Source organism: Lampetra fluviatilis, chromosome 19 (genome assembly GCF_964198595.1).
Source record: "Lampetra fluviatilis chromosome 19, kcLamFluv1.1, whole genome shotgun sequence".
In the NCBI taxonomy this organism is placed as follows: Eukaryota; Metazoa; Chordata; class Hyperoartia; order Petromyzontiformes; family Petromyzontidae; genus Lampetra; species Lampetra fluviatilis.
The window spans coordinates 11734220-11762214 of record NC_136293.1 but is presented as its reverse complement, the minus strand read 5'-3'; the positions used below and the strand labels follow the sequence as shown (position 1 = coordinate 11762214).

At 42.8% G+C, this 27995-nt stretch overlaps 1 protein-coding gene across 1 annotated transcript; it reads right to left on the bottom strand.

Moving 5' to 3' along the window:
* Positions 1-18: 18 nt before the first annotated feature.
* CWF19L2 (CWF19 like cell cycle control factor 2) lies at positions 19-27995 on the bottom strand. The gene is made up of 18 exons (XM_078865069.1): positions 27839-27995; positions 26605-26715; positions 25328-25441; positions 25066-25188; positions 23457-23576; positions 22360-22462; positions 21943-22061; positions 20445-21325; positions 20027-20186; positions 18788-18889; positions 16835-16978; positions 15950-16084; positions 14860-15072; positions 12475-12591; positions 10221-10376; positions 8941-9021; positions 4582-4683; positions 19-915 (listed from the first exon to the last, which is right to left on the bottom strand). The coding sequence occupies exons 1-18, from the start codon at positions 27929-27931 to the stop codon at positions 781-783; spliced, it is 3009 nt and encodes a 1002-aa protein (XP_078721195.1). The 5' UTR covers positions 27932-27995; the 3' UTR covers positions 19-780.

The following is a 27995-nucleotide window of genomic DNA, read 5'->3' as shown; positions in this document are numbered from 1 at the left end:
GGCAGTATGCAAAAAAAAAAGTGTATGCACATCATTTTTATTTTTTGTTAAAGATGACACGATTACACAGGGATGGATTTAAAAAAAATGTACATTAACTTTAAACGTTACATTGTACAGGCAGTATTGTACAAATGGAAGGGACATGTCAATGTCCAGCTGAATTACATCATGCCACAATTTCCCACTTAAACCTGGATCAAGTTTTCCAAACCATCTGCAACTTGCTCAGTTGACTTACGCAATTCATTTCCCAGTGGTTCACAAAACCAATTGCTCAAAACCGCGAGCCAATGCCCATCCATTGTCTACTAGGAAAGGCACTGGCAGACACCAACAGTGGCACCATACTCAGCTGTCCCTGAAAGCCCTCTAAATATGAAGTGTTGACCCTATCATCAGCTCATGTGACTAGCTGCATGGCAGCTGCACGGCAGCCCACCGTAGAAACATTTTACAAAAGCACCGAGTTAACATACACTATGAGATCGTATAACACAGTTGCTGAAGACGTTCAGATAATCTCCGCTAAACACACTGAGGCATAGGTCACGGTTCAGCTCTCCAATGTGTTTTCCGGTTGTACCATGCGCGTTCGGATTGACGTCCGACGTTTCGCTCCAAGTCCTGGGGAGCTTCGGGAACTGAGAGCCTCCTTCAAGAAGGTGAAGGAAGAGGCTCCCACAGCATAGGAGTGAAATAGATGTCAGAAGCCAATGGAACACGGAGCAGCTCCTCGTGTTGCGAGCTATCCCTTGCCTGCACCGCGGCCTCTCGTTCTTAGCTCCGGGTGAAGTCGTGGGGCTTCCATCTCTGTGCAAACTGCAGCACCTTCTTGCGCTGCTCCTCGAATGGCTCCCGAAACGGCTTCCGCCAGCGCCGCGGCTCCAGGTCCATCATGCCCCCCAAGATCTCCTGCAGGCGGCACAGGGAGGAGAAGAAAGCAAGCCCGGCACAACCACTGCATTTTTTAAATATCGGCCCTTCAAAACAATAAATAAATCGCAAAAGTCTCGAAGTTTTGTTCCAATTGTGCTATCCGTCTGCATCATGTACACACACTTGCTGGAGATGTTCAATAATCCCAGCAGACCACGCTAAGACATAGGTGAGAGCGAGTTTAGTCTCTCAAGATAAAACCCATCTGGAATTATCGCAGAGCGGTGTAAGCTGTCGTTTTAGAGAATGCCCCGCGGAGGCGGATATCACAATTGACCTCTTGGGTCCAAATTAACAGAAAGTAACACAGTAGGGGGCAGCACTTTCATACCCGCTCTGCATATCAGAATAATGTTTGTCAGTAACAGTAAAACCGATAGTTGAATTCTCACGTGAAATTAAGCCAAATTCAGTGGACAACCGAAGGTAATGTGATGAGTTTTTGTGCAGCGACTGATAAAATGTAAATTTGTGTAAGGAAATACAAAACTCTGTAGGCAGCAGAAGGGGCAGTGCAGCACAATCGATTGTTGTACTGTGCTTATATGCTCGCTAGTCCATGCTCACCACCTTCGCCAATACCCATTGATGGGCATGGTTAAGTATGGCGAATAACCCCTCATTCAGCAGGGGGTTAATAAAAGTCTGTACATCGACATGTATTTGGGTGAACAGGCACAAGTGCACATGCACCACTCTCACTCTGCTCCTTGTTCACCTCATACAAGGATTTTCATTTCCCAGTATACCCACTGACTGCCACGGCAATTGTTTCCCCCCCCTCCTTCACTTTGCGATGGCATTTATCGAAAACATATACAAGATCAGGCTCCAGTGAGTGCGTGCAGTAAAGATCTTTTTCCTTCCAGTGGAAATTTGCGTTGTGGAAACCGATCACGGCTCTCCGTGCCCACAGTGCATTTACACATGGGCACGAGTATGTCAATGCGTATATTTATTTATTGCTCTTTGTAAATCTACTGCTGGATGTATGAAAGCCTCACCATACCGTGTTGGTCATGGGTATTTTTTTGACTATACTTCACCATGCTGGTCAGTACGGATTTCTTAAGGGATAGGGGGCTGCTCAGGGATAGGGTTTATATATTGATCGCCCCTGATGCTAGTTAGGCGTGGCCGGCAATCGAACTCGGACCGCCGGGTTCATCACGTATTGTGCGAACGACTGTGCCACCGCCCCACCGTCGCACCCCCGCATGTTTAGCGATGTGCACTGCACTTGAATACACATGCTTGCTGCAACCCCGTTGCACCCAGTTATGGACTGCAAGGCTATGGTAGTTAATCAGCCTGCAATGGAAAATGAATTAATTTCAAACCACTGCCAAGATAGAATAGTTGGGGAAAAAACCTATGGCAATACATTTACATTCAAGCTATTACTCAACCACGCTTGATGTTGAAGGTTACTTACACGTGTAGAAAAATAGATAATGCGTTCTGAAAAGATGCGGGGCATTTTGCTCATCACACACAATCACTGCAGCGAATTTAAAATAAGACAAAAAAACCACTGACAGCCAATGAGCATGGAAAAGCGAGAGAAAGAAGAAGAAAATATACCACAAGCTCAAATTCCAGCTGTCTTGCACGATAACAACGTCAGAGGCCGGCATCGCAGGCATGGCAAATTGTTTCAGGCACACGGGACATTTGAGCATGAAAGCTAGTAATTTATCTGAGACAACCCCCGCAGTCGGCTGCCTCAAATCTCTCGCAAGGCAGCACAAAAAGCGTCAGTTTGCTCTCCCGCCCGCCGCCCCGCCGTACAGCCGCAACATGCAGCAGCATGCCCCATCGTGATGACGGTGTCGTATTATTGTAACAACAATAACGCTGCTACCCTTGGCTTGATTCGTTGAATTCCTCAATCTCGCCCTAAGACCCGCTTTTTTTTTCAGAAAAAGGTCCTGCATTGACATGTTTGGCGGGTTACACTCTTTAATGTTTGGCATGTGGGAGATTAAGAACAAAAGTTCCGCACAGATGGATTCAATCCATTTGTGCGGAATGACCAACCCATGGCCATCTCCCCAGCCCAGTGGGTTGCGGAGTTTACAATACGAGCCATCCACCAATGCTTGCCTCCAAAGTGCTGGATTACTGGGCCTGGTAGAATATTAGCATTTCATTTTTGGAAGCAGCTGCTTTAAATGTGTATTTCAGGGCTTTATTACATCACTCCTGGTATTAATATATACACTGCAAATGTGTTTTTTTTATGTGACATTTAATAACATTACCATGATAACTAATACAATATGCACTGAGATGATTTATTTGAAATCGTGTGCAAGCATTTATTTAAGCTGTGTGTGAAGTCACACCACCTATGATGCCAAGATTAAAGTTTTTGTTTTCTGTTCCAAGTCTCCAAGTCCTCTGTAGGAAGTATTAAAATGGCATCATACCATTATGCTGCATTTATAAATGTTTTACATCAACCTACTCTTTCCCAAACTAGTAATACATCGTAGAGTCAATGCTTCTTCAATAAAATGCAACGGGCGGTGTGTCACCGTCCCAAATCTGTCCGATATTCATCATCACAGGCACAGATATGCGCATTTCCTCTGCAGATGGACAATATATATAGCATAGCAGTGACAGCTCGTAAATAATGAACGCAGACATAAAAACCTGCCAATAGCCTCGCAGCAACTATCCTATCTTATAATGATATGTACATACTCATATACTCATACATAAGTATAAATGCACGAGTACAGCAGCTCACAGTAATCCATATTTCAAGGGAGGAATGTTGAGTTGTATCACCGTTTTGCTTGGGAAGAAATTTCTGCCATGGTGACAAAATTGTATACCAGGGGAGGCTCGCACTTTCGCAAGTAATCACTCCCCCCTTACCACCCGCAATTCGATTAACTGTCAGGGTCACAATCTGATTCCATATGTGCATACAAACGATATAATCAATCCTTATATATATGCAATTGTGACAGGTTAAGCGATAAAACAGTACACGCCTACCACTAGCACTGCTGGTGAAAACAAAATCAATCTGAAAGGGGGTTTTTGTTTTGCCAGCCCTTCCCAAGTGCTTTGCCAAAGCTTGCATTTATGTTTGAAAAATCGACAGGAATTTCAATAGTTTTGCTATTTGTACTCGTACACTTGATCTAGCTGGCATTATTTTTTGTGATCTGCTTACCTTTCCTATTCCCTGTACTCCAATCGTTTTTTTTTTTGTATTGTTTGTTGTTGTAACTTTCTGACCCATCCCTCCTGGACGTGTGCGAAAATGAGCATCACAACCCATCGGATTTCTCCAGGATAAACAAAGATTCTGATAATGAAAGGCAGACGTGCGTTTGGGAACACTTGCCACTGTGGCAAGCACTTCATCGTCAATCTTTCGTCATCATCAATCTTAATCCACTGCCTCCCCAAGCCGTCGACAGCTCTCAAGATCCTGTGATGTCACAATCCACCTTGCACCTGCAAACGGACCGATTTCATTTGCTCCTTCCGCATCGAGGAACGTCCCCTCGGATGACAATCGAATAACAACGGGAGTGACAGCCAACAGCGTAGATGCTGGACGGAAACATACATGCACCCGAATCACGCGGCAGTGAAGGTGACGCGGTGAACGCTCACCCTTCCAAAATAGTCGGGAAACTTCTGCTCGTTTTCAATAACGTGAGCAAAGCCACCCTGCATGCCAAAATCCACGCTGAAGTATGGCAAGCCCTTTGGAACCTGAAACGACAAGGAAGGCACACAGTCACATGACTCGTGATGCGTTAAATAGTAGCATCGTGCCCGTGGAGGCAGCCGTGGAACAGCAGCGCCAAGTGCCGATATCCAGGGAGTGAAGGAAATGTACACGCTAGATTATTACTACAATACACGGTAACAGGGGCATCTCGCCAAGGCTAATTGCAGCAACAACATAGGATCATATTTTCCAAAGTTTGGATTTGAGAAATAAACACTTAAATACTCTTAGGTTTTTTCGGTAAAGTCACGTAAGTAAAAATTAAAATTAATAAAAGTAAAATAAAAATCACGACGTTTCGGAGGCAACACAAGCTTCCGTCTTCAGGTGGAACCGTCACAGCACGATTGCTTGATACAGCTATCGTGATGTGATACAGCAATCGTGATGTGACGGTTCCACCTGAAGACGGAAGCTTGTGTTGCCTCCGAAACGTCGTGATTTTTATTTTACTTTTATTAATTTTAATTTTTACCTACATGACTTTACCAAAAAAACCTAAGAGTATAAATCCTTGCAGTCACGAAAGCTTCAAATCTAGAATAAACACTTAAATATAAACGGTTCGAGTATTTACCATTTCAGATTTAAAGTTGGCATAGTCATTAGAATTAATGAACTGCAAAAGGCATCATCCAGCAGTGGATGGATCATGGCCGATGATGATGATGATAAAGAGAGGCATTTCAATTGTATTAGTTAGCAATACTGGGACCATGTGATTGAAAACATTTTAAGCTTGTGTCAGAACAACTTGGGCCTTCTCTCCATTAACACACATTGTGGACCTCACAAAAATAATTCAATGAAATAGTAATATGTTTCATTGCTACCGGGAAGCAGTGTCACCATTAATAACTAGTTTAAATTCATTCACATCATTTGCCTTTTCCATTGCCTCAATAAAATACAGCCGACTCGGCTGATGATCGAGGTATGTTTAGTGTGCTTGTCTCTCTGAATGTACACATGTTCAGCACTTTATGCAATCCACTGCTGGATGCAAAACTCCCCACTCCATTTTTCGATTTTAAGCTTTCGTGACTGCAGGGATTCATATTCTTGTTTCTTTCTACGTGACTTTCCTGAAAGAACCAAGAATATGAATCCCCACCCCACGCCGTTCGTGGGGATTATTTGACCACACATCACCATGTTGGCCTCAGAGTTGGAGAAGGCGGGGAGAAAAGACACGGAAGCATAGCAATACAGTACAACAATGGATTTTGCAGCACTTTCTTCTGCATCCAACCAGCTAAACCTGCTTAGCTTGTGAGATACGAGTTTGCGTGCATTGCACGTAATTTTGCCAGAGGCTGTTGATATATATGCAGACAGTGACACGAGTATGATTTTGTCAGCTTACATTCACTCTTGCCCCCTGGCAATTAGGATACATTAATCCCAATTCAGGGTCACAATTAAATTCAATATATATTGAAGCAGTGATGGATGTAGAAACCTGTAGTGGCTGCAGGATAACAAATTTTCACTCAACATTAACCGAATAACATCGAATGCGTGCGATTTTATACGTGCATCTTTACACCACTAAGAACAGGATGAGAAAATGTGTACAGAAAACAAATGTTTGGGTAATATTAAATTGCTTATTGTACTTTTTTCCCATGGTGTACACAGGAAAAAAGTGTTGTTTATTTAAATAAACAAAGATCCCTCGTGTAGCAGTAGATACTGTTGGGGCAAGTGCTGTATGTGAACACCTTGCGAGCCAGAAATGCACACGAGGAGGTGGTGGGACCAGAACCACGCACCCCCACCTTTAGCTCTCCATTACCGATGTTTTACAAACCACACCGGGTATTCAGTTAAAGGCCGAGTTAACTTATGGGAGGCCCAGGACTGCTTCATATAATAGCCACTGATGTTGGCTGTGAGCACGAATCAAAGAGGTTAGTTGCACGGTGCGCCCAACCACTGCACGACTGCTCCACCCAAAGCATCACACGGAGACACACGTGCGCCGAGAACCCAATAAAACACGACGGTAGAGAGACCTTTCTGTGCATCGCATACATATACAAAGATTCTTGTCCAATAAAATAAATGTAGTGAAGCATGGAGGTACAGACACATTCAATCAATATCCAATCTCATACAGACTTCCACTTTGCTCCTGGCAGCAAGAAAAACCAATTTGAGCCACATTGTAAAAACCCAAATTGCAGTGGGGTATGTTGTCCCTTCCCCTGATGGTGTAAAAGGTGTGGATTTGCGGTATCACAACCCCAAAGTAGGTACATTTGTGTCTTCTGTGTGTGTGTCTTGAAAGATCTGGACACATTCCCATCAGTGAGCTCCTCCGGTGGGCAAGGCTGCATTGGTTGGGTTACGTAGCCTGCATGCCCAGCTACCGAATGCCCACGCGGCTTCTGTTTGACTGGATAGAGGGGGCTAAAGGGGTGTGACATTGGCTGGAAAAGTGATGGACTTATTCGGTTTAAGAGTATGTGGAGCTGAGTGGACTGGTACCAGCAGTATAAAGAACAGCTTCTATGGAGGAGGCTCATGAAGGGCGCTACTGGGCAGTTGGAGGAGTCACCCTCCAACAACAACAGGGAACAGAGGAGTGATGCTCACAACAATGAGTGGAGCACCGGGCGACTAAAATTCAGAAAGTTGGCACAGTAGTGGGCGCAGCTGGTGCATCTGCCAGTTATCTCAGTCAGTCAACCCATAGCACCTGGGTCTGTACCGTGACCTCCTTCCAGCGAGCCTTCGACACTTCACGTGGCCTCTTAGTGCACCTTGCCTGGCACAGGCGTTGTGGTGACGTCACCGCCACTTGGTGAGAAATGGCCAGTTGTTGTTGTAGGGTGGAGCGGTGGGAGAGTGGTTAGCAGACTGCACTGTAAACTCAAATACCCGAGTTTGTGATTTTCGGATACCTTAATCGGTCCTGGGCCTTTCCTAGGTTGGCTCAGACTTAAATGAGCAACATTAGGACTGTCAAGACAAAGGTGGGCAGACATGATGCTGGCCACACCATTCCGTACCCCCCCCCCCCCCCCCACTGCGTACTGTTGTACCAACCAGTATAACGTTGTAATTATCTCCTGTGTAGCAAGTTTACTGGCAATTTGTTACACCCTCTACAAATGAGAACTGTACAGTGTCTACAAGTATAGCAATGGATTGGATACATTTTACAAATATGATGGCCCCGTGGAGGGTTCAGCATATTCATAATAATCATTTCACAAAATATGCTCACTAAAATCCAACGCTGTGAAATTGCGATTAAGACTAATATTGTTCTAAGCAGCAATTTGAAATAATTCAGCTCAACCGAATCATATGGTTGTCAAGATCATAATTTTTTGCTCGAGGGAATGGTACCATGCCTATAGTCTCCTTGATAGCAATCAGCATTCACAAACTCACTTTGGCAATTGTACAAAAATGTAATTATAAAGACCTGTAATAATTTTTCAACAAACATTAAAATACGGTGTTTGGGTGTTTCTTCCGTGGTTCGATTTATTCTTTGCGAGTGTCTCGCGTTGACGGCAACAGTTTGCGAGGTGTGGATGATAATGATTATGACAACTTAATGGTACGTAAATTCAATAAAGGTCAAGGAAAAATTCGACTGCTGGCTCATCGATATGGCAAAAATATAAATGCGCCACGAAAGCTTAAAAGAAATCATCACCATTCATCTACGCACAAATACATTTGCATTCATGACAGTTTTTAGTGTGTGTGACGATATGCATGAAAATGTTTTAACTTTGATTCATATGAAATGGGCCATTGCACCAAATGAACCGAGAAATTAAGATTGGTAATAGTGAAAGATCAGTGTTCCAGAAAGGTGGAAACGTGCCAAGCCGTGTATAATTCCTGAACTTTTCCAAAACCCTTAAGTTTTTACAAAGCAAGTTTCATGTCTCAGTTGGATTTTTTAAAGCGTAATTACCTAGCCCAATCCAGATAAAAAATTTTTTTTTATATATTTAACACTGTTCTTTAATGCACTATACGCACACATATCAGAAAAGTGATTAAAAACCAACATGACTGCAAATGTAATGGGGACAAATGTCAACCTCAACTGTTCGGTCAAATCTCCAAAAACTTAACTGTCGATGAGGAAATGAACACAGTTTTGCCTGCCATTTCTGACGGCTATTTGTGCTCGTCCACCTATCGAGCCGGTAACAATCTTTGGTGTATGTGTGTGGCACTGTAGAGCGGACGGTTATTTTACTTACAGCTCTGCGAATGTCCTTTTGGGAGAGGTCCACCAACTTGGTGTTCATGGCCCACTCCTCATCCGATTCTTGAATGGCTTTCTACATTTACAGAACACAACAGTCATTTCCACGACCATCATTATTATCACCACCACCATCATCATCGTCGTCAGTCATACTAACCATTGTTGTCATCCACTTCATCAGAGGCCATAGGACAACTGTGGTCTACATCAAATCTAAGTGAAAAAAACTGGATCATGGAAAATTGTATTTTATTGCGGTTTGCTCCAAAATGTCACCTTGTGAAGCTGCCCATCTGGCATTCTCTAGACATGAACACCCACTGATCCATTATTTCCGCTGCCTCCAATACAGGGTTGAAACGTGTCTTCATGGCATCTAGTTTGAAAGCTGCAACTGTTATTTTTATCTGAGACTTTTTTTCAGATGGGTTTTATTTGTACGTGTGCATTGTGTGCTTGTGATTGGAGTAGTGGTGCAGTTGGTAGTGCACTGTGCTATGAACCCAGAGAACTGAGTTTGATTCCTGGCCACAGCGAACAGTAGTGAGGGGCATCTGACACGTTCCTGGCTATGCATTTCACCAATCCATACTTACCAGCGTGAAGTATGGTAATTCAACCGATAAGACCGACAATAGCATGGGGAGGCCTTCATCCACTGGTGCATTGATAAAGGGCTACAGATGATTAACTTTTCATGGCTGTGAAAACACTGAAAAATTCCCTATTTATCTGCTCGCAAAAATGCCCAAAAAAATATCGAAACCATTGTTGCCATTTAATAAAGTACATAAATAAACCTACAGGATAATCCTACATATACCTCTGTAAAAGCACATTTTACTATTTTTCTTATTTCTCATGGACGATTTTTCTCCCTCCAAAAATGATTAAATGTCGTTGAAACCAAATAATTTTCCAAGTGTGTGTGTTTTTAAGTGCCACTGCCTGTCCAAAAGATGTCAAGAGCATGCCAACATAATCAGCCTCAAAAGAAAATGATTGGTGATACGAAAGAGAAATAAGCAAGCCACAGAAATGACAGAGCTGTAACACAAGAGACCAATATTGGTGAGATGAAACCGAAATAAACGGGATGATGGAAGACCGAGACGTGGGGTCGAGATCATCACCAACGTGTATTCACGTGTCATGTATCGTGTCACGTGGCTCGCCAGGGCGATCGTCTGAGTATTCTGCCCGCCCGCCGGATATTATAGCTGAAGAAACCCAGGCAGCGGATGCACCCGGGGTTGTTTTACATGAGCTCACCTTGAAGTAGATGGGAGCCATGTCACCCAGCTCACGGGCAAGGGGCACGCACTCGTACACCATGTGTGGTCGGCGTTTCAGGTGCATGTTCGCCTCCATGAAGACGCAGTCCTCGTCTTGCTCCGCAAACATCTTCACCAGCGCACGGCGGAAAGACTGCGCGGCAAACCGTGGCAGTTAAACTCGCGCGATTGGTCTCGCCACGCATAGCTGAGACCCGCAAATCAGTGCCAAAAAGCCAATTGTCTCTGGGTTTCCAATTACATTTTTCATTAAGAATTAGGCGTAATTTATTTTTGTTGGAAATAGATGGGGTGGCTGAAACGTCGGTTCTTTCAAAATACGTATCGTGTTCATAATCATGACAATACTTTACATGTCCTTTCAAAGTGCAATGGTTTTAAGCTCCAAGTGACAGATTGCATGAGCTTATGAACATAATACATCTAATCAGTGCATAAATCACTGTACTTATTAGTGACTTAAAAATAAACATCTCCATTTTGATAAACACTAAGTTGCTGGACATATTCCAATGAAAACATGGCAATTGTGATTCCAACAAATTATTTCTCCTCCTTCTGAATGGAAATCCAGTATGTATCGTGGTGGTTAGCCAAGTCATAGCACATTTAAACAAGTTGAATATAAATTAGAATGTAGTTATAATGATCTGTGGTGCTGTTACTTGCAATACCCTTTTGTTATTGCGAATTAAAAAATAGAACATTGTTACCCGTCAAATTTCCATCGATGGCATTACAAATTATATCCGTGAAATATTCTTTTTACTAAGTAATTGTTCTCGCTTGTGAATAAAAGACAGCACTAAACTACTGAAATATTTCCTTCCCCTGTATGTTTTCTTGTGTTTGTTGATAATGTGCACTTTGACAAGCCATCCAAGTGAATGATGTTAGAAATTATAACAAAGCACGGGCTTTAACAAGGCAGAGCCCATAATATATATCCGTGGGCCTGTCACTCCATATCAATATACGATTAGATGCACGAAGCGTGAGTCATAACAACAGAAGCCGAGATTAATGACAATTAACCCACGCATGGGCCACGTACAGCTTCCACGCATGGCACGCTCGCTGGGGGTCTCTTTTTACACAATGTCCTGGGTGCTCAATCCTCACCCCACATCTATCGCAAGATAGTTTATAACTCTTGGGCTAATGGAATGGTGGAATTTGTACAAGTGCAGGGGTATTTCATTGACAAGAGGATATGGATTTCAAGTAAATTACAATGTTGCTGTGATTTCCCCTAAAACCATCAATCATTGCATCACATGCACCGATTTCACTTGCTGTTAAGCTCGGCCACTATTATTGCCAAATTTATCCCCCAATTTTGATCGTCTTTAACTGTATTTTGCCCATGAACAAAACACTCTAGATTGCCAGCAGGTCTCGAAAGTTAAGGGGGTTTCGTGCCAAGTTAGTACTTGGATGGGTGATTGCAACGCGCAAAAGGGTTGTTCATACTCTTTGGTTCTTTCGGTAAAGTCACGTAGGTATAAAATAAAATAGACCAACGTGATTTTACTGAAAGAAGCAAAGAGTATGGATTCCTGCAGTCACGAAAGCTTCAAATCAAGATTGAGTTGTTAATAGGCATTGAAGGCAGTGCAGAAAAACATGCATCTCTTTTCTGTTCTCCTCCCACCTTCAACAACCTTTCAACGATTAGCATGGTGAAGTATGGTCAAATATCCCTCATGGGCACAAGGCATGGAGAGGCCCTCAACCAGCAGTGGATTGAAAAAAAAAGAGGGCTGTATATTCAGGGTTACCCAAAAGTCAGGACACAGGGTTATTTAATAAATTTTAACACTGAAATGAAAAAAAAAATCTATATTTATTCTTTAAGTAAATATTTAATCTCATCATTATTAATACATATTTTTCTCTGTCCTGTGTGGTCACCTCAAATCCATCTTTTCTAAAACTAGACCAAGATCCATGAATGGATTTAGACAAAACATAATTGATGAATGCTCAGAGATTACAATTGTAATCTTAAAAAAAGTCCCAAATTCATTTCAGAAGATAATTCACGCATGCTATAACATCTATGTAAGTCAGTTTTAACATTTGTTAAAATAAATGAAATAATCCTTTGTGATTTGTTAAATTAAATTATGCTACCCGATGTGTGCTGACTTTTGGGCCAGCCCATATCAACGTGAAGTGAACCTCAAGCAGAGGTATTGCGACACACAAGAGCGTAACATGGCAAACACCTGTATCTCAGCCCAGATGTCCTCATCCAGCATGTTTCCAGACGAAAAGTGCTGCAGTGGAGCAATCAGGCAGTGGCCCTCAGCCAGTGACTGCTGGCTGGGCAGGCGCAGGTACACCTAAGCGATGAGAAGTTCAAGTTCATGTATTAGGTATAGCCCTGTGAGCCATTCGGCTCTTGAATCGGGTGCAACCGCAACAAACAAAATACATGAACAAGAAAACATCTTAAAGTGACTGTGCAAACAGATAATCCAAGAAAAGACAGCAAAACATTGCAGAAAAAGCACCGTACACCAACGCTGTGTGCAAAAATCCCAGTGGGATGCAAGTCAAACAACAAAAACCACAAGACAACTTAGATTAAGGCCATCAGTTTAACTCCGTACTACAACAAACAAACATGGCCAAACCAAAAAACTTTTCGAAAATCATCAAAATAAAGCCATAAAAGCAATGAAACAGTGATCATAGGAACTGTGACCGAATTTTCACAATAAACGACGTAAACAACATGTACCACCAAACCCTGCAGCCATAGCTGGTTGCATGAGTCACTCCACAACAGCAGGCGCATCAGTCGGAGTATCAACATTTTTCAATGCACCTTTAAGATCGGCACACTAAATCAAAACACAGATCATATTTTGCAGCGATCATCCGGAGCGAAACTGAATAGCAGTGGCAGGTAAGGGTGTACAACTCCTCTAGAGCAGTTTTGAGTGAACATCTCATAGGTAGTGATTCAAGTTGCAGTTTATTGGCAATAGCATTCCAATAAACTGCAACTTACAACACACACACGGCCTGTAAACCATTCAATCTGTATTCACGCTCACAGTTTAAAAAATAAGACTGGCAGGTACGATGCAGAAAAAACTCCAACCCATGAATCCACAGCAAGTCGCTGCATTTTGATGGGATTTGTTCTCAGCGTTGGATCTCATGAAATAAGCTGTGTGTTTGATTTTAATGTGAATAGAGGCTTTGGGCTTTAAGTTTGTATTTCAGGGCAGCCAATCCTAGCTTTGCATTCAAGACTGCATTAACCAATGCTAGAAAGTGTAGCGGCAGTGATTTTGCAGCCCGCTGGGTTTCGGTGGCAGCACATCAGAGTAAGGCATCCGCCCCTGGGTGCATATGCCAACTGTTCAGTGTTCAATGGTGGCTTAAATAATTTTCCTTTTGAACAAAAAGCACATCAAAGAGCGCCCTGCTTTCAAATGAAATTCACTTTATAATGAAAACAGTCGGAGCAGAAGGGTCTCGTGTAGGTGTGGAATAATTCAAATTAAAACAAATTCTTACGCTCGGAATGCAATCATCGAATTGAGCATGTAAAGATCGATTATTCTCTTCGGTTCTTTCGGTAAAGTCACGTAGATAGAAAAACAATAAAAAAATTACGACGTTTCAATCGCAACACAAGCAATCATCTTCAGGTGAAAAAATACAGCAGGCGGACTGCTGAGGCAGGAGAAATGTAGCGTGGATTGGGCGACTGTGCGGTTTACGCAATGGGATTTTTTGTTGCGTGCCCTTTATTGGAACGCATCTTCCGCTTAAATTGCGGGAAACCTGTATTCTGCCTCGTTTGTTCAATTAGCCTTGAGGCCATATTCGCATATAACTTGCAAATGGAGAAAGTTATTGTTTCTTAAATGATGGATTTCATGATTTCTGAGCATAAAACAGCCAAGTGGTTTCCCAATTCCATGCCACTCACTCTTTGTCGAGGATTTCGAAATCTTGCACATCTTTGTTGCTGGTCCTGTGAGCTTTGGGAATAAATAATGACTCCTAAGAATCCTAGAGGAGCTGAGTCTTCCGCTCAATGCATTATTGGTTCAAATGGCATACCTATTCGTGTATATAAGCTAGACGTGTGCGTGATAGTTCCTAATGTCGTAAAATGTATTTATGGATCAATCTTAAGAATAAATAATAATGCAAATGAAAGCATAAGAATAATTTTTTGCAGACCATGTAATGCGGGCTGTGACATTGCAGCGTCCCACATGCTGACTTAATGGCAACAGAACGCAACTTATCAAGGCTTTCCAACGAAGGTTGAAAATGTTGGTTCATCAGCTCTGTCCATCCATAATAAGGGGGGCACTGTAGTTCACCTTAATGTGAAGCGATATAAATTTTATATAAGTTCTGTTGCTATTTATAACCTCACCCGATTGAAAACTGGCAAAATTGATCAAGGGGTTGACCAAAACTTGGGAGACTCAAACCAGACTAAAATTGAATAGTTCCACATTTTGACCTGACGAGACTATCCACCTACAATTGTTCCTATATTGCTTCTACATCCTGTATATACGAGCAAAGCTGATTGGGAGCGCAGGCCAGCAGGGCACGTGCGTCCGTGCCAGTACCTTGCTGCCGACGGCCACCACCAGGTGCTTTGGTAGGTCGGCGCTGTCGAAGCAGTGGTTGCACTTGGCCATCTCTCCGACGAGGCGGCGGTGCTCCTCCATGGCGCGCTGCTTGTGCCGTTCGTCCTCGCGGCCCGTGCTCTCCCCCTTCGCCGCTTTCGACACGAACATGTCGTCCAGCGTGAAATATTCACGGTCCGTCTTCTCTGCAAACTGGTCGGTGGGGATAATGCCGGCAGGTGGTGGTGGAGTGGACCACAGGTTGAGAGGGATGAGTGGTTTTAGTTTGTGAGCGTTACCCCGACAAAAAGGGGTTTGTTCTATGCATGTTGAACTTCTTTTGCACTGTACGTAGACAACCGTGCTAATCGGAGGTGTGAAGGAAGGACAACAAACTAAACACAAAAAGCTATTCGAAAGAAATTAGTTTTCAATCTAGATGATTTAAAAGTGCATAGCTCCAGTGGCTTCCTAATATCAGAAGGAAGAGGATTCCAGATGGCCGCAGAAGCACATCTAAAAGCGCGCGATGCAGTGACCGTCTTTCTTCGTTTCATGGTTAGCCAAAACGCCGATGCGAGGATGACAGGAGTTCGTGTGATGGCTTATACTTCTTGACGAAATCCACAATGTATTGTGATTCATTTGTGGCAAGCACTTTGTGTGTTTGTCGCCCATCTAACAAAAGGATGTTTTAATCTAAACTTTGCAAAACATTCCTGGATTGGATCAGGTACTGTCAATTCTCTCAGCTCACTTGTATATTATGGGATGTTTCAGTGAATGTTTCATAATTCGCTAATGATTGACGTGTCAACTGTATATTGTACTTTAGAATTTTCTCAATGATATTTTCAATTTAAAAGTCAATCAATTCGTTCAGAATGCGTGCACAATCCCAGCAGCGTGAGCCAAAGTGAAATTTGCTTTGAGCTTTAAAAAAAGGGCAGCAGAAAACAATGAATCGAAATAGTCAACAATAAGTGAAAATTACTCTGAAAACAGAAAGTGCACGGGAGAGAAAAAAAATTACAATTTGAGACAATGTCCCGACAGGGGTGGCGAGGTCGCTGAAAAGATGAGGTCTCACCTTGGAGAGGCGAGCGAACATCGCATTCTGATCTTCGGCCGTGCTCATGCGCTCCCTGCGCACCAGCTCTTGCAGACTGTGCTGATCGTCATCGCCAAAGTAACGCGCACGCTCCCCGGCTGCGTGCGTCTCCACCTGCACGGCACATGACGGGGGCACCCAACTCACCGTCGTTCTAAGCTCCCACAACACGGGCATATCTTTTTTATTGTTTTCAGCCAGCGAGCACTTATCTGCGTGACGAGCCAATTATCGCACAGAAAGTGTCAGACTTGGTAAATTGTCATATGCAAAGTGGGTGGGAAAGCACTGCCCTCTATTGTGCAGACCAGAGGTCACTTAAAGGCATTTTGTAGGTAGCTCTCTGATATCCGGTTCCGTGGGCTCGTAACACGAAGTGTCGCACTGCTCTGCGAGGAATCGAAATGGGCACTTCACCTCGTGACATGACACCGATATCACAATCATGATAACGTTAGGCAAAAATTTATCGTAATGGTAAAAAAACCGGTTGTCACCCTTAGGCAGTGGCAACTGTATCCACAGTAACCAGGGAGGGCTTATCGACGTAACAGCCCCGAAGGGAAAGGGAAAGCAGTCAGTGGTCAATGGCAGCACTGTACCGATAATTCCTCGCAAGAAAGAAACCGGTATTCAGTTTGTCTCATTGTCCCACTGCTGCATAAAACAATGCAGCCAACATTTGTATTTCTTCGATGTCATCAGTCGGTGGTCTGACACAAGGCTGCGTGCATTATACAGCATGGTCGGTGATGCAGCGGCATAAACAAACACATGACACTCATGTGAAGGCGCCGGTCTGCTAAGATGCTACGCAGGCGATCGTCATCTGCCTCCCCCCGATCCACTGCTCCCGCTCCTCACCGGACGGTTCTTGCGTCGTCCCCCTCTGGGCTCCGCAAAGTGCGCGGGAGCGGACACAGGCCACGACTGCCCAGCTCGATCTGTCCTGTACAGCAGCACGTCTGTCTCATCCTCCGCTCCTCTGCCTCTCGCAGCACCTGTAGCCTGTATGACGGTGTGTGTAAGAAAGGCACGCATTGAGACAACACGCATTGATGTGTTGTTATCTGTTGCCAGACAGTCAATGGTATGTGGGACGTTGTACGTCACAGCTTGCGTCAAAGCATCTGCCAGATATTAGTATGGCGCTTTCATCTGCATCGTTTAATATTTATATTCCGTACATGTGATGTTTTACGCATATTGATGAGTGTTCAGACATGAGGAGTCACTACATGTACAACCCTTTCGTTAATCCACTGTTGGATGAGGGTTTTTCCCCACACTACTCAGGTCGAGGGGGTTATATGACCAGAATTCACAATGTTGGCTAGTGTGGGTAGGTAAAGGCGGGGAGCGAGACTTGGGAGCAAAGTCGTAAGGTACAACAATGGATTTTTCTGCACTGCTCTAGGCTGCTCACGTTTGTAATGGTTTTGTCCTTGTCATGGTTTACCATGTTCAGGTGCTAAAGAAATCACCGTTATTATTATTGACGTAGCCTATAATCTTTAACGACACGTTGGGTGCAGTGGTCACCAATCCAAGCACCATCCAGGCACAGCCCTGCTTTAGCTTCTAAGATCATCTGGTGATAGGCTATCGACAACACATTGCTTGGGCTAAATAAATCTACCTAGGCGAACAAAGAAAATCCACAATTTAACCAAAAAAATATTCTGCTATAACTCTAATCTGTTCAAATGATGATGAACAATAAGAATAGGTTTTACCCTTTCTGGCAATACTTTAGTGTGGACAAATCAGTTTCAAAGACAATGCATATATTACCAGAGCATGTTTTTGTTTGCATGTTCACCACAAGTAAGTGTGGTTAATGTAGACATGATTTCTTGCAAAAGGTTTCTGTTTGGTGTTTTATCATCTTAACACAACTGTTTTATTGCCAGAAAGGGTAAAACCCTATTCTTATATTTTGATATTGGTAAGAAAAGTCGCATGATGATGATGGACATGACTCATGTGGGTCACTTAAGCTTGAAGTCAATCGGCAAGAAAAAAAATTGGATAATCGTTAAATAATTGCAGACACGAGAAGACAAGTGAAAATCAATTACGGATATTAATTAAGGATTTCTGAAAGGTAGGTCACGCTTATCTAAGCTTTTTTTAATGAGAAAATCACAACGATCCAAGATAAAGGGAAGAATGGACAGTATTTGTATCTACTTCAAAAGGTCCTTTAATACACAAATTTAAGTGCTTGGGAAGACCACATAACGTGGGATGAGACAAGGGCAAATTGCCTTAGAGACATTTTATACAAGAAGCCATGGAAGTTGTCACAAATTAAGCGACATATGCTCATTGATTTGAAATTAAATGAGGCTCTGCAAATGCAGAACAGCATTCCATGGCGGAGCTGAGAACTCCAATTCGTGACCATACATACAAATATTGTTGATGGGACCCAAATAAATAAAGTAGACTGCAATGTCACTCACTGCAAAATGGATTGCCCTGCAGAATTAGTCTGCCGTTGTAGAATTAATTTATATAAAGGCTTTTTACAACCATTACAGATAAACGCAACATTATTTTGCCAACGATCTCTACAAAGCTCGACAAAAAGCCTCGGAATATTACGCAATTTAAAAGCAAAGATTGACGATAATGCATTTGGGGTGAAAAGGTTAGAATTTTTACGCATTTACAGGAGCCTAGCAACAAGCCAAGTCACAAAAAAAAGAGGAAAGAGCCGTAACTGTCGCCATGGCCTTTTCTCATCCCACATCTCGCTGTGCTCTTACGACGCTGCGATCACGATTGACGGAGATGATAAGTGTGCCCGACCTTTGTCATCTGCTGGCTGGCTGCAAAACCCGGCTGCTGAGTCTGGTTTTGCTTGACTTTCCGAGCCTCTTCCAACTGGGCTTTCAATTTATCAGCGAGCTCCTGCATCCACACGCCAAAAATCACATCAAAAGGGTGTACAGATTCAAGCGGGTTTCCCTCAGCTATTATCATCATCAGCCAAGTGCAATCCACCGCTGGATGAAGCATTCCCCAAGCCATCGTCATTTCTCAAGGTCCTCTAACGTAACAATCAACCCAGAATGTGCACACAAGCTGCTTTTATTGCTCCATATCCCTGCGGTGGTCGATGTCTCAGGCACGTTCCTTGCCCTGGCTGCCACTCCCCATCAGTATTCTTGGCCACCAGAAGGTATGTAAGATGTAGTGATCATCTTTGTAGTTATGATGATAGTTTCTAAACAAAGTAGTAAATGTAATAATAATAACAATCATAAATCGTGTATACAAATTAACCTACTCAGTGGTGCAGCGGTTAGTGTGCATGACTTGCACTCGGAAGGTTGCTCGTTCAAATCCTGGTTGCGGTCAACGTGGTTCTACATCCATCTCTGGGCTCAATAAATAACACTCTCAATAGAATTTGGATTTAACTTAAGTACCACGATGTGGAAGGTTCACAGCAGTTGCCGTATAGCCAGACTCGCTCCTGCCCGAGTAGGCTGAAGGTTGTAAACAGGATATGAGCAATCTTGATTTGAAGCTTTCGTGACTGCAGGAATCCACACTCTTTGGTTCTTTCGGTAAAGTCACGTAGGTAGAAAATAAAATAAATCACGACGCGACGGACGCTTGTGTTGCGTCCGAAAAGTCGCGATTTATTTTATAGGATCTGAGCACCCCCACACTTGAGTGTGAAACCACTGTGAAGTGTAATAGACACATGTACACCTACAGCCCCTTTGTCAATCCAACGCTGGATGAGCACCTCCCCACACCGTGCGGGTCAAGGGGGTAATTTGATCATACTTCACCATGCTTTACAATGTGGGTTGGTGTAGGGAGAAAAAAACATTGTAGAATAGTACAGTCCAACATTATATTGTTTATGTACAAGCCCTCTGCTAGCAATGACGCCTTGCAGCATAGGCCGAGATATACATACACTATAAAATCAAGAACGTGTGACTGCACAATGGGCGAGCCAATTGACGTTCAATTGATGATCAATTTACCTGGGCCCACAGTCAGCGCTCGTGCTCACACAAAGCCACAAACCTGGTTGCCCAGGAGCTCCGCTTTAACCAGCCGTGCCCCCAGCTGGTTCATTTCTCCTTCACTCAGCACCTGCAAAGGAGCAGCTGGGGTAGCCTCAGCAACCAGAGCCACTGGAGCAGATTCAGCAGCATCGGTAGTGGCGGAAGATTTGTCCTTAGGACTGAAAAACAAATGATGGCTTTAGCAAACTGATTTTTCTGCAGTATTGTTTGTCGATGAAATGTCAACAGATTGTAAAATTATTCGACAACTTTGTGAACCACAGACTTTCATTAAAAAATGCAACCGTCCCCTTGCCATCAATTCGCTGTGACCAACAACATGTGCAAACACTCAATATATGACGCAGAATCTGGTTGGACATTACCACAGTAAAAGCTTAATACAAAGTAAATAAAACAATTAGAACATGTTTTACCGATCATCTGCTGCTTGCTTTAACGAGGGCTCACTTCTTTCACCTATACCCCGCAAGTGGGCTCTTTGCTTTGTTTCCTGTCTGTCTTTCTCTGCTGGGCTTTCAGAACGTTCCTTAGTTTGGTCATTTTTAGCAACCTCTTTTCTCTGTGGTACTGTTGAGCTGGAAGAAAGAACATCTTTAGCATTACCACCACCACCACCACCATCATCATCGTCTCTCGGCCTTCGAAAGGCACTCCGAGGAGTTTCCACTGACCGTGGCTCCTTCAAAGCCAAGCCACTTCTGAGAAATGCATCCCCATCATCGTCGTCTGAAGGCTTCATGAACTTGGACTTAAGAGAACATGTAGATGTGTTGATGGTGGTGCGGACATCAGGACTTCTTCGAGACCACCTGACTCCCTCTCTTTCTTGGTCACGCTCTTTATGTCCATCTCTCTGACCGCGATGTCTATCCGGACTACCGTGCGACCGCCTCTCCCTGTCCTGGTCGCCGTCCCTGCTCCAGTCTCTGCGACTCCCCTGATATTGGTACCGACTTCTCTCATCATCTCTGCGCCCGTCTCTTTGCCTGTCTCTTTGCTCCCCTCTTTGTCCATCTCTTTGAGTGTCTCTTTGCCTATCCCGGTCCATGTCCGAACCAGCAGAGCGACCCCGGTCTTTTTCTTGTGTTCCGTCAACATCTTGTTTTCCCTCCCCATCCTCATGGCTGTCCCGATCCGTGCGGTCCCTGTGTCTCTCTTCCCTCTTCCACGCCGGAGGAGTTGACGAGTTGTTTGCTGCAGTCTTCCTCCACCTCTGACCGCCCCGGTTATAAAACCGCTGAGATGCTGCCGTGCGCTCTGCTTCTGACAGCATCGAATAAAATTTTTCTTTGCACTGAAAAAATGGGAAGACAATAGTTCGGCCACAAACATTACAAATGGCATTGGAAAGACAAGTACATAAACATATTGCAGCATCGTTAAACTTTGTTTGAATGTTCATGTCAATGTAAAAAACATGTTTTTGTTCTAACTTCTTTAGAAAGTATAAAATGTGCCCACAAGTATTACACCTCTATATGTGTGCAGCCCTTTTTCTCAATTCACTGCTGGTTTAGGACGTCCCCAGAAAAATAGGGTCACGGGGTTTTGTGAGCATACTTCAGCAGGCTGAACAGTGTAGCCTAGTGAAGGCAAGAGCATGGATGGGAATTTCGAAGTAAAGTACAACAGTCAATTTATCTGCACTGCCCTCTGCTGCCCACAACAAAGCCACAGCCTATACCAACTTTTGTAAGCAAGGCAATCAACCATCAATGCACTACCCAGGCTATGCTTCTGAGATCTGACAATCCATGCCAGGGATTCAGAGTGATTTGGTCAAATACAGCGAATTATTGTACATATATGTAAAACAAAAAAAACTGGGTAGTGGAGGGTAAACGGTATTTAGAGGTTCTGCGCCATAATTGGCAGGAAACGAACGTAGAGGAAATATCCCTGTACACTCACTCCGTATCGCTCTTCGAGAACTTCATCCAGTGACCTCTGTTCCTTGTCTGCCTGCTCTTGCATTCTCTGCCGAGCTCGTCTTAGCCAGCTGAGCCCGCCGTCACCAACCGGCGATGGTCCTGAACGCCACAACATCAAACAAGCGGTGAGCAACTCGCTGCAATGTCATGAACCATCTAAATGAAACACTCTGCAAATCCATCAGTGTCAGTTCTGAGTAGGGAGGTCCATGGTCAATGCTCGCGCCAGCATGCCCATTTGGCACTAGCTTTTGTGACGCTCTTCTGGTCAGCTAGGTCTACTCACGTTTCTGAGCCAAAAACCAAAACGGTGACAAAAAGGTTATAGAGTACGGTGCACTAAAACTGACGCAGGTCTGGGAATATCCTGGGGTAAAACGACGAGAGGCGGACGTACCCTGAGAAGCTCCCGAGGTGACGGATTGCTCACTCTCCTGTGGGGGGAGGCCTGTTCCTCCGTTCTTCCAGTATGGGTTGAGCTCACGAGCGTGTACACCAGGCTGGCCGAGGGAAGATGTTGCAGGTATCACTTTGGTGCTCATTAAAGTAACAATTTACTGCCCCAGTGATTTGATTAATTGTTGCCTTTCATAGTCACGATTCGATTCTGCAATGGTCTGTTTTACCATTGTGGATTGTCTAACCTTTAGTGGCTGTCGGGATCGTGTGGACCAGTCACATTAAATCAATGAATCAAAAATAATGGATTCTTACACAAATGATTCAAGGCATTATTGGGAAAGTGACGATAAAATCGAATTAACGAATAGCTCCATCATTACATTTTGACATAGGTTTTATAACGGTTTTTAACATTTACCTGTGTATTATGCCTTCTAAGCAAAAGGTAAGACCATAACCTGGTTTCCAATAAAGAGCGGCAGCACTTGGACTAATAAGCTCTCTTTTGTAATAAAAAGCTAAAAAACTGTCCATGTATTAAAGCCAACATTTCATAGCATTAAATTATACTCATGTATACCCAGAAGCAATGTGATAAAATTCGAAACGAATTTAGTGTAGATTTGAAGTTTTCGTGACTGCAAGGATCCATACTCTTTGTTCTTTCGGTAAAGTCACGTAGGTGAAAATAAAATAAAATAAAAAATCACGACGTTTCGGGCGCAACACAAGCGTCCGTCCTCAGGTGGGGACAACCACAGCGACAAAACAATCGCTGTGGTTGTGATTTTTTATTTTATTTTCACCTACGTGACTTTACCGAAAGAACCAAAGAGTACGAATTCAGTGTACACAACACTTAGGGCTGTTTTATTAAGTCACAGTTTGGCTCTGGCTTGAGCCACTTCGTTGCTTCCAAAGATGCATGAGTGGCTCAGCCGTGGCTTAGCTCAGGCTCAGCTCACAGATATCCCAAGCATGGCTGGGAGTGTGTTCAGACACAGATCAAGTTAAGCACGGCCTTGAGCCGGGCTCACTTGAACCAACGCCACGCCTGAGCTGTGCCGTGACGATAAATACATAAAGACATACCTTGTCAATCGCATCCCTGATTTCTTTATCCAATTCTTTCGCTTTCTGTTTTTCTGATTTGACGTCTGTTCTAGAGTAGGACTTCATCGTCAGGAAGTCGAAGTTCATCCAATCATCCCTCTAACAGACAGCAATGCAAAGATTAGTACGGTACAGTTTATGCAGAAATAAAAAAAATCTGTGTTTTTGTTGCATTTTCCTGTCTTTCCTGTTTTAGTCCTTATAATGGTACATTAATGAAATACTATGAATATTTAAAACAAGTAATTCAAATTGTCTTTGCAACATATTCAAGTGGAAGTAGACAAAACACAGATAACATCAAACATCTATTTGAGGTGGGAGAATTTAAGCCAATCCTTGGCTAGTTTCATATCTATAGAGATGCAATAATGTCACCACCATAAATAATGGATTAATTTGCATTAAAATGGATAGTACACTGAAAGTGGGGGGCCAAATAAAATCTAAATAACGAAAAAACTATCCAAAACCAGATAAAACAAGATGAATAAAATAAGATCTATGAATAGAGATTAAAAATGTTAAACAAAAGATAGAATGTGCAAACATTGGTAAAATGACGAGAAAAGGATAGAAATCAAAATGGTCACTGCACAGATCACAAAAATGGAAGCAAGAAAGCAACAAAAAGAGTGATGCTGGGTAGATAACTAATAGTAGCTCTCAGACAGCATGATAGGGACAGAATTGCAAAACTAGCAAATACATTTTTTATGCAGATCTCTATATCAACAAAACATTATACGATGAGAAACTAATCTTTTTTGTTCAGAGGAAGAGGAATATTCAGATGTCACACTTGAAATTGCCTTTCACAGCATGGAAATAAGGGATACTCCCAGACTAGATGAAATAACTGAACATCATTAAAGAAGCAGGACCAGCTGTTGAAAAAACATTAGTGGACCTAATGTCTGGATGTATCCACAGGAATTAAATACACGTCAATTCACGATTAATGTGTTCATCATTCTTCTATTCATGAAGGCAGACAAAACTGATTTGAAGAACTAGACCCACTATCCTCCCGTCATACGTATTTAAAATGTTCAAATGCAGGAGCGCGATTGATTAGGGCATTGCAAGACTGTGAAAAATGATGCCTACGTGGAGAGGCCTTCATCCAAAAGTGGATAGATCAAGCATGTTGATGATGACAAATACATTAGAACCGCTTCACCAAGTGAGCAAATCAGATGTAAAAAATTAACCCGTAAAAACAACGTTTTTCACTATAAATCCTTTATATGCGTGGTGGCTAGAGTCCTCTCGTACTCTGGCTTGAGATGGCTGCCACCTATGGGTCAGATGATTGCCTGCCACCATTAAGCAATTGGTAATTAAATATAATAATTTTTTTTTTCCTAAAAAGTGTAAAATTTGGGAAAAAAAATCTCACGTAAATTGTCACGCACAACGAGTCTGTGTGCAAAATGTCAGCTCGATTGGATCACGGGAAGTGGGTTAAAAAACGATCGAAAGATTTGCACAGTCGTAAGCGCGCAAGCAAGCAAGTGAACTTAATATAAAGGATTTAAAAAGGGTGGTAAACAGGGGAACCGACGCGAGGACATGAGCACTGTACCACTAAGGGGGCATTGACTGAAGCGTTCACAGCATCAGCTGATCTTTCCCTGGTGGAGTCTGATGACTGGCTGCTTCCAGAAGCAGCAACAGCGTTACTTTCAACCCACTCCTCTTCTGAGGCCTGGAAGAAAAATGTCAAGGCTGTCATTAAACCTGTTTCATATGTTCATCGCAAATACCAATGTGTGTCTCAGTATCTATAATTATTATTCCAAGCAGTGTTTTCATTGCGAGTCATCTCATAAAACAAGATTACGTACAGAAGTAGAGTCACTGGCACTGTCAGACTTCTCAACTTGCTTAGATTTCTTCTTCTTCTCTTTTTTAGACTTCTTCGACTTCTCTTTTTTCTTTTTGTGCTTTTTGCCATGTTCCTATAAAACGAACACAAAATAAGGTTACATAGACAGTAATAATAGTTTTGACTTAAAACTTTCGTGACTGCAGGAATTCATATTCTTTGGTTCTTTCAGTAAAGTCACGTAGGTAGAAAAAATAATAAAAAGAAATAAAGTGAATTAAAAATATCACGACGTTTTTTTTCCTGATGATGACCGCTTGTGTTGCGAAGGATACATCGTTATATTTTTTATTCACCTTATTTTTTATTTAATATATTTTTTATATCTCCATTAATTTACCGAAAGAACCAAAACATAGTAATAATAATTGTTTATTATTTATTCACGTGCATGTAATACTTTCAGAAGAAATTATGACAGTAAAGTTAACTATAATATAGGGTTTTTTTTGTTAGATCGCGTAAATATAAATGTGTCGTCAAACCCGCCACTACCCGCCACAGCCAATTAGTAAGGTTTATCACGTAAACAGAACATGCCAATGCATTACTAATACAGCACACCGGCGTGTTGGAGAGCAAATCCACAACATTTAGCAACTGAGTATGACATTTCACCAATGATTATAACTAGCATCATCTGACAGACAGCAAGATTTGTGGACAAATCTTCCTCTTTCGTTCCTTTAGGCTGTCTTAAAAGTAAAATAATTAGGCTGTCTTAAAAGTATCATAGCTCACATACACCACATGCTGCATAAATTGTCCAACAGTGCCTAATGAGAGATTTGTGGTAAAATTCAAGCGGCATTTGTAAAGGACTGTCATTATACCTTACTAATAATTCTTAATAGCAATGCAACAGGTAGACAGTTGCCTGGCTATCGTTAAGTCGCTTAAAGTTAGAAAAGCAACAATGTTGGCTCTTTTGAGTTGGTGACTATCACCAAATATTCACAAGAAATGTGACGTAATAATGACGTGTAAAGGAGGCAGAAATTCCTATTATGTTTTGCTCCTCAATTCAGGAATGTATTTCTGCAACAAGTAGTCTGCCTTAAAGTGTAGCAATCAATACAAATAATTAAAAAACCTATGATTTAAGACTTACTTACCCTTGACCGCTAAACGTGTGGTGCCGCTGTACTGAGTATAATGTCTGTTATACATTTTATGTTATTGATACTTATTGTGTCTTTTTGGATATTTCTGTTACCCCTTTCGAATGTCACACACCTTTTCCATTTCCTCGAGACGCTCGTTTACAGCGGGAAGCATCCATGTGTCTTCCCCACGCAGTCGCTTCTGCTCCTTACGTTTCTGATCTCGCTCATACTCAGCTTTTACCTGGTTTAAATGTTACAATGAACACAATATGTACAAAGCATGTTTAGTATATCTGTTCTCAGTGTTATAGCACTGTTCAATGACACATGTTTGCAATATGATGAAAGCAAGAACTTGCAAACAGTTTGTAGCGACTCAAAAAGTTATGTAGGTCTTTCAAGTCATCTTCCAGGACTCTTATGTTTCCTAGCTGCAAGAGCTATGCAAGGTTTTTATTCACCTCACTACTTGACTTTAATTATACAATTGGCATGCAATTGGTGATGTATTACAAACATGTATACAGTAATCTTGATTTGAAGCTTTCGTGACTGCAGGAATCAATACTCTTTGGTTCTTTCGGTAAAGTCACGTAGGTAGAAAATTACGTGACTTTACCGAAAGAACCAAAGAGTTTGTATACAGTATTTAAATAACAAGTTAACCAGCCATTGGTGTTGTGGACATATTCTACAAATTAGTGCAGTGCTTCTTAAATCCCAACAATGCTAAACAGTGGTTAATGGTTCAACTTATGGTTAGGAAAAGTTCTACTGACAACAGCTTGGCCACGACGTGCATTTACTGAATCTTGGATGTTCAAAAACATCTTACATTCTTAATTCCTAAATCAACCACAAAGTTATTCTCTCTAAGACGATGGTTTGTTTGTAAAACGACAACAATGTGGGAACAAGCTAAACTCATACATGTCAACCCTTAGCAGTGTTCAGATCTTATCGGCCACCCCGTGCCCTTATAAATCTCAACGATCATCCTACAAAGTTCCATCACAAGGGAGAAACACAAACTAATATACAAACGTTTTTTTGCCGGTATTGTAACGGTTGTGCGAAGTATGGACCTGAAAGCTCGATTTCCCTGTACAAGAACACGGGGTAAGCCGTATGGGTTGACAGCTGTGCTAACAACACCTTCCCACAGCCGCCCCACGCTCGGCTCTCTGCCCGCTCCCCCCTCTCGCGAACCGGGTACCAAAATAAGGAAAACGGCGAGGAGGCGCTCGAGGCCTACAAAACGAGTCGGCCGCTCGACCGCTACAAAGCACCGACTAATTGGAATTCCGAACCCCCACTGGTCTGTTGGCTCGTCCACACGGGCCGCCCCCCTTTCGCCTCCTCACCTGTGCGAGAACCCCTCGCCTCGCCTCCCTCTTCTGCTCTCTCCGCTCGTCGATGTTCTGAGTGCTTTCGAAAAAGCCTCCGTACGACGCCATGGCCTTGTGCCGTAAAGTTGAACGGTGCCGTAAAGGCGATCGGCACCGTCGCCTCCGCCGCCGC

Excerpts from the sequence above, each read along its gene's own strand:
- CWF19L2 (XM_078865069.1), bottom strand. The coding sequence starts at position 27,931 with ATGGCGTCGTACGGAGGCTTTTTCGAAAGCACTCAGAACATCGACGAG. Across the intron at positions 25,189-25,327 it reads GTGCCAGTGACTCTACTTCT|GCCTCAGAAGAGGAGTGGGT; the intron begins GTACGTAATCTT and ends TTTTTCTTCCAG. Across the intron at positions 23,577-25,065 it reads CAGTCAATGCCCCCTTAGTG|AGGGATGATTGGATGAACTT; the intron begins GTACAGTGCTCA and ends GCTGTCTGTTAG.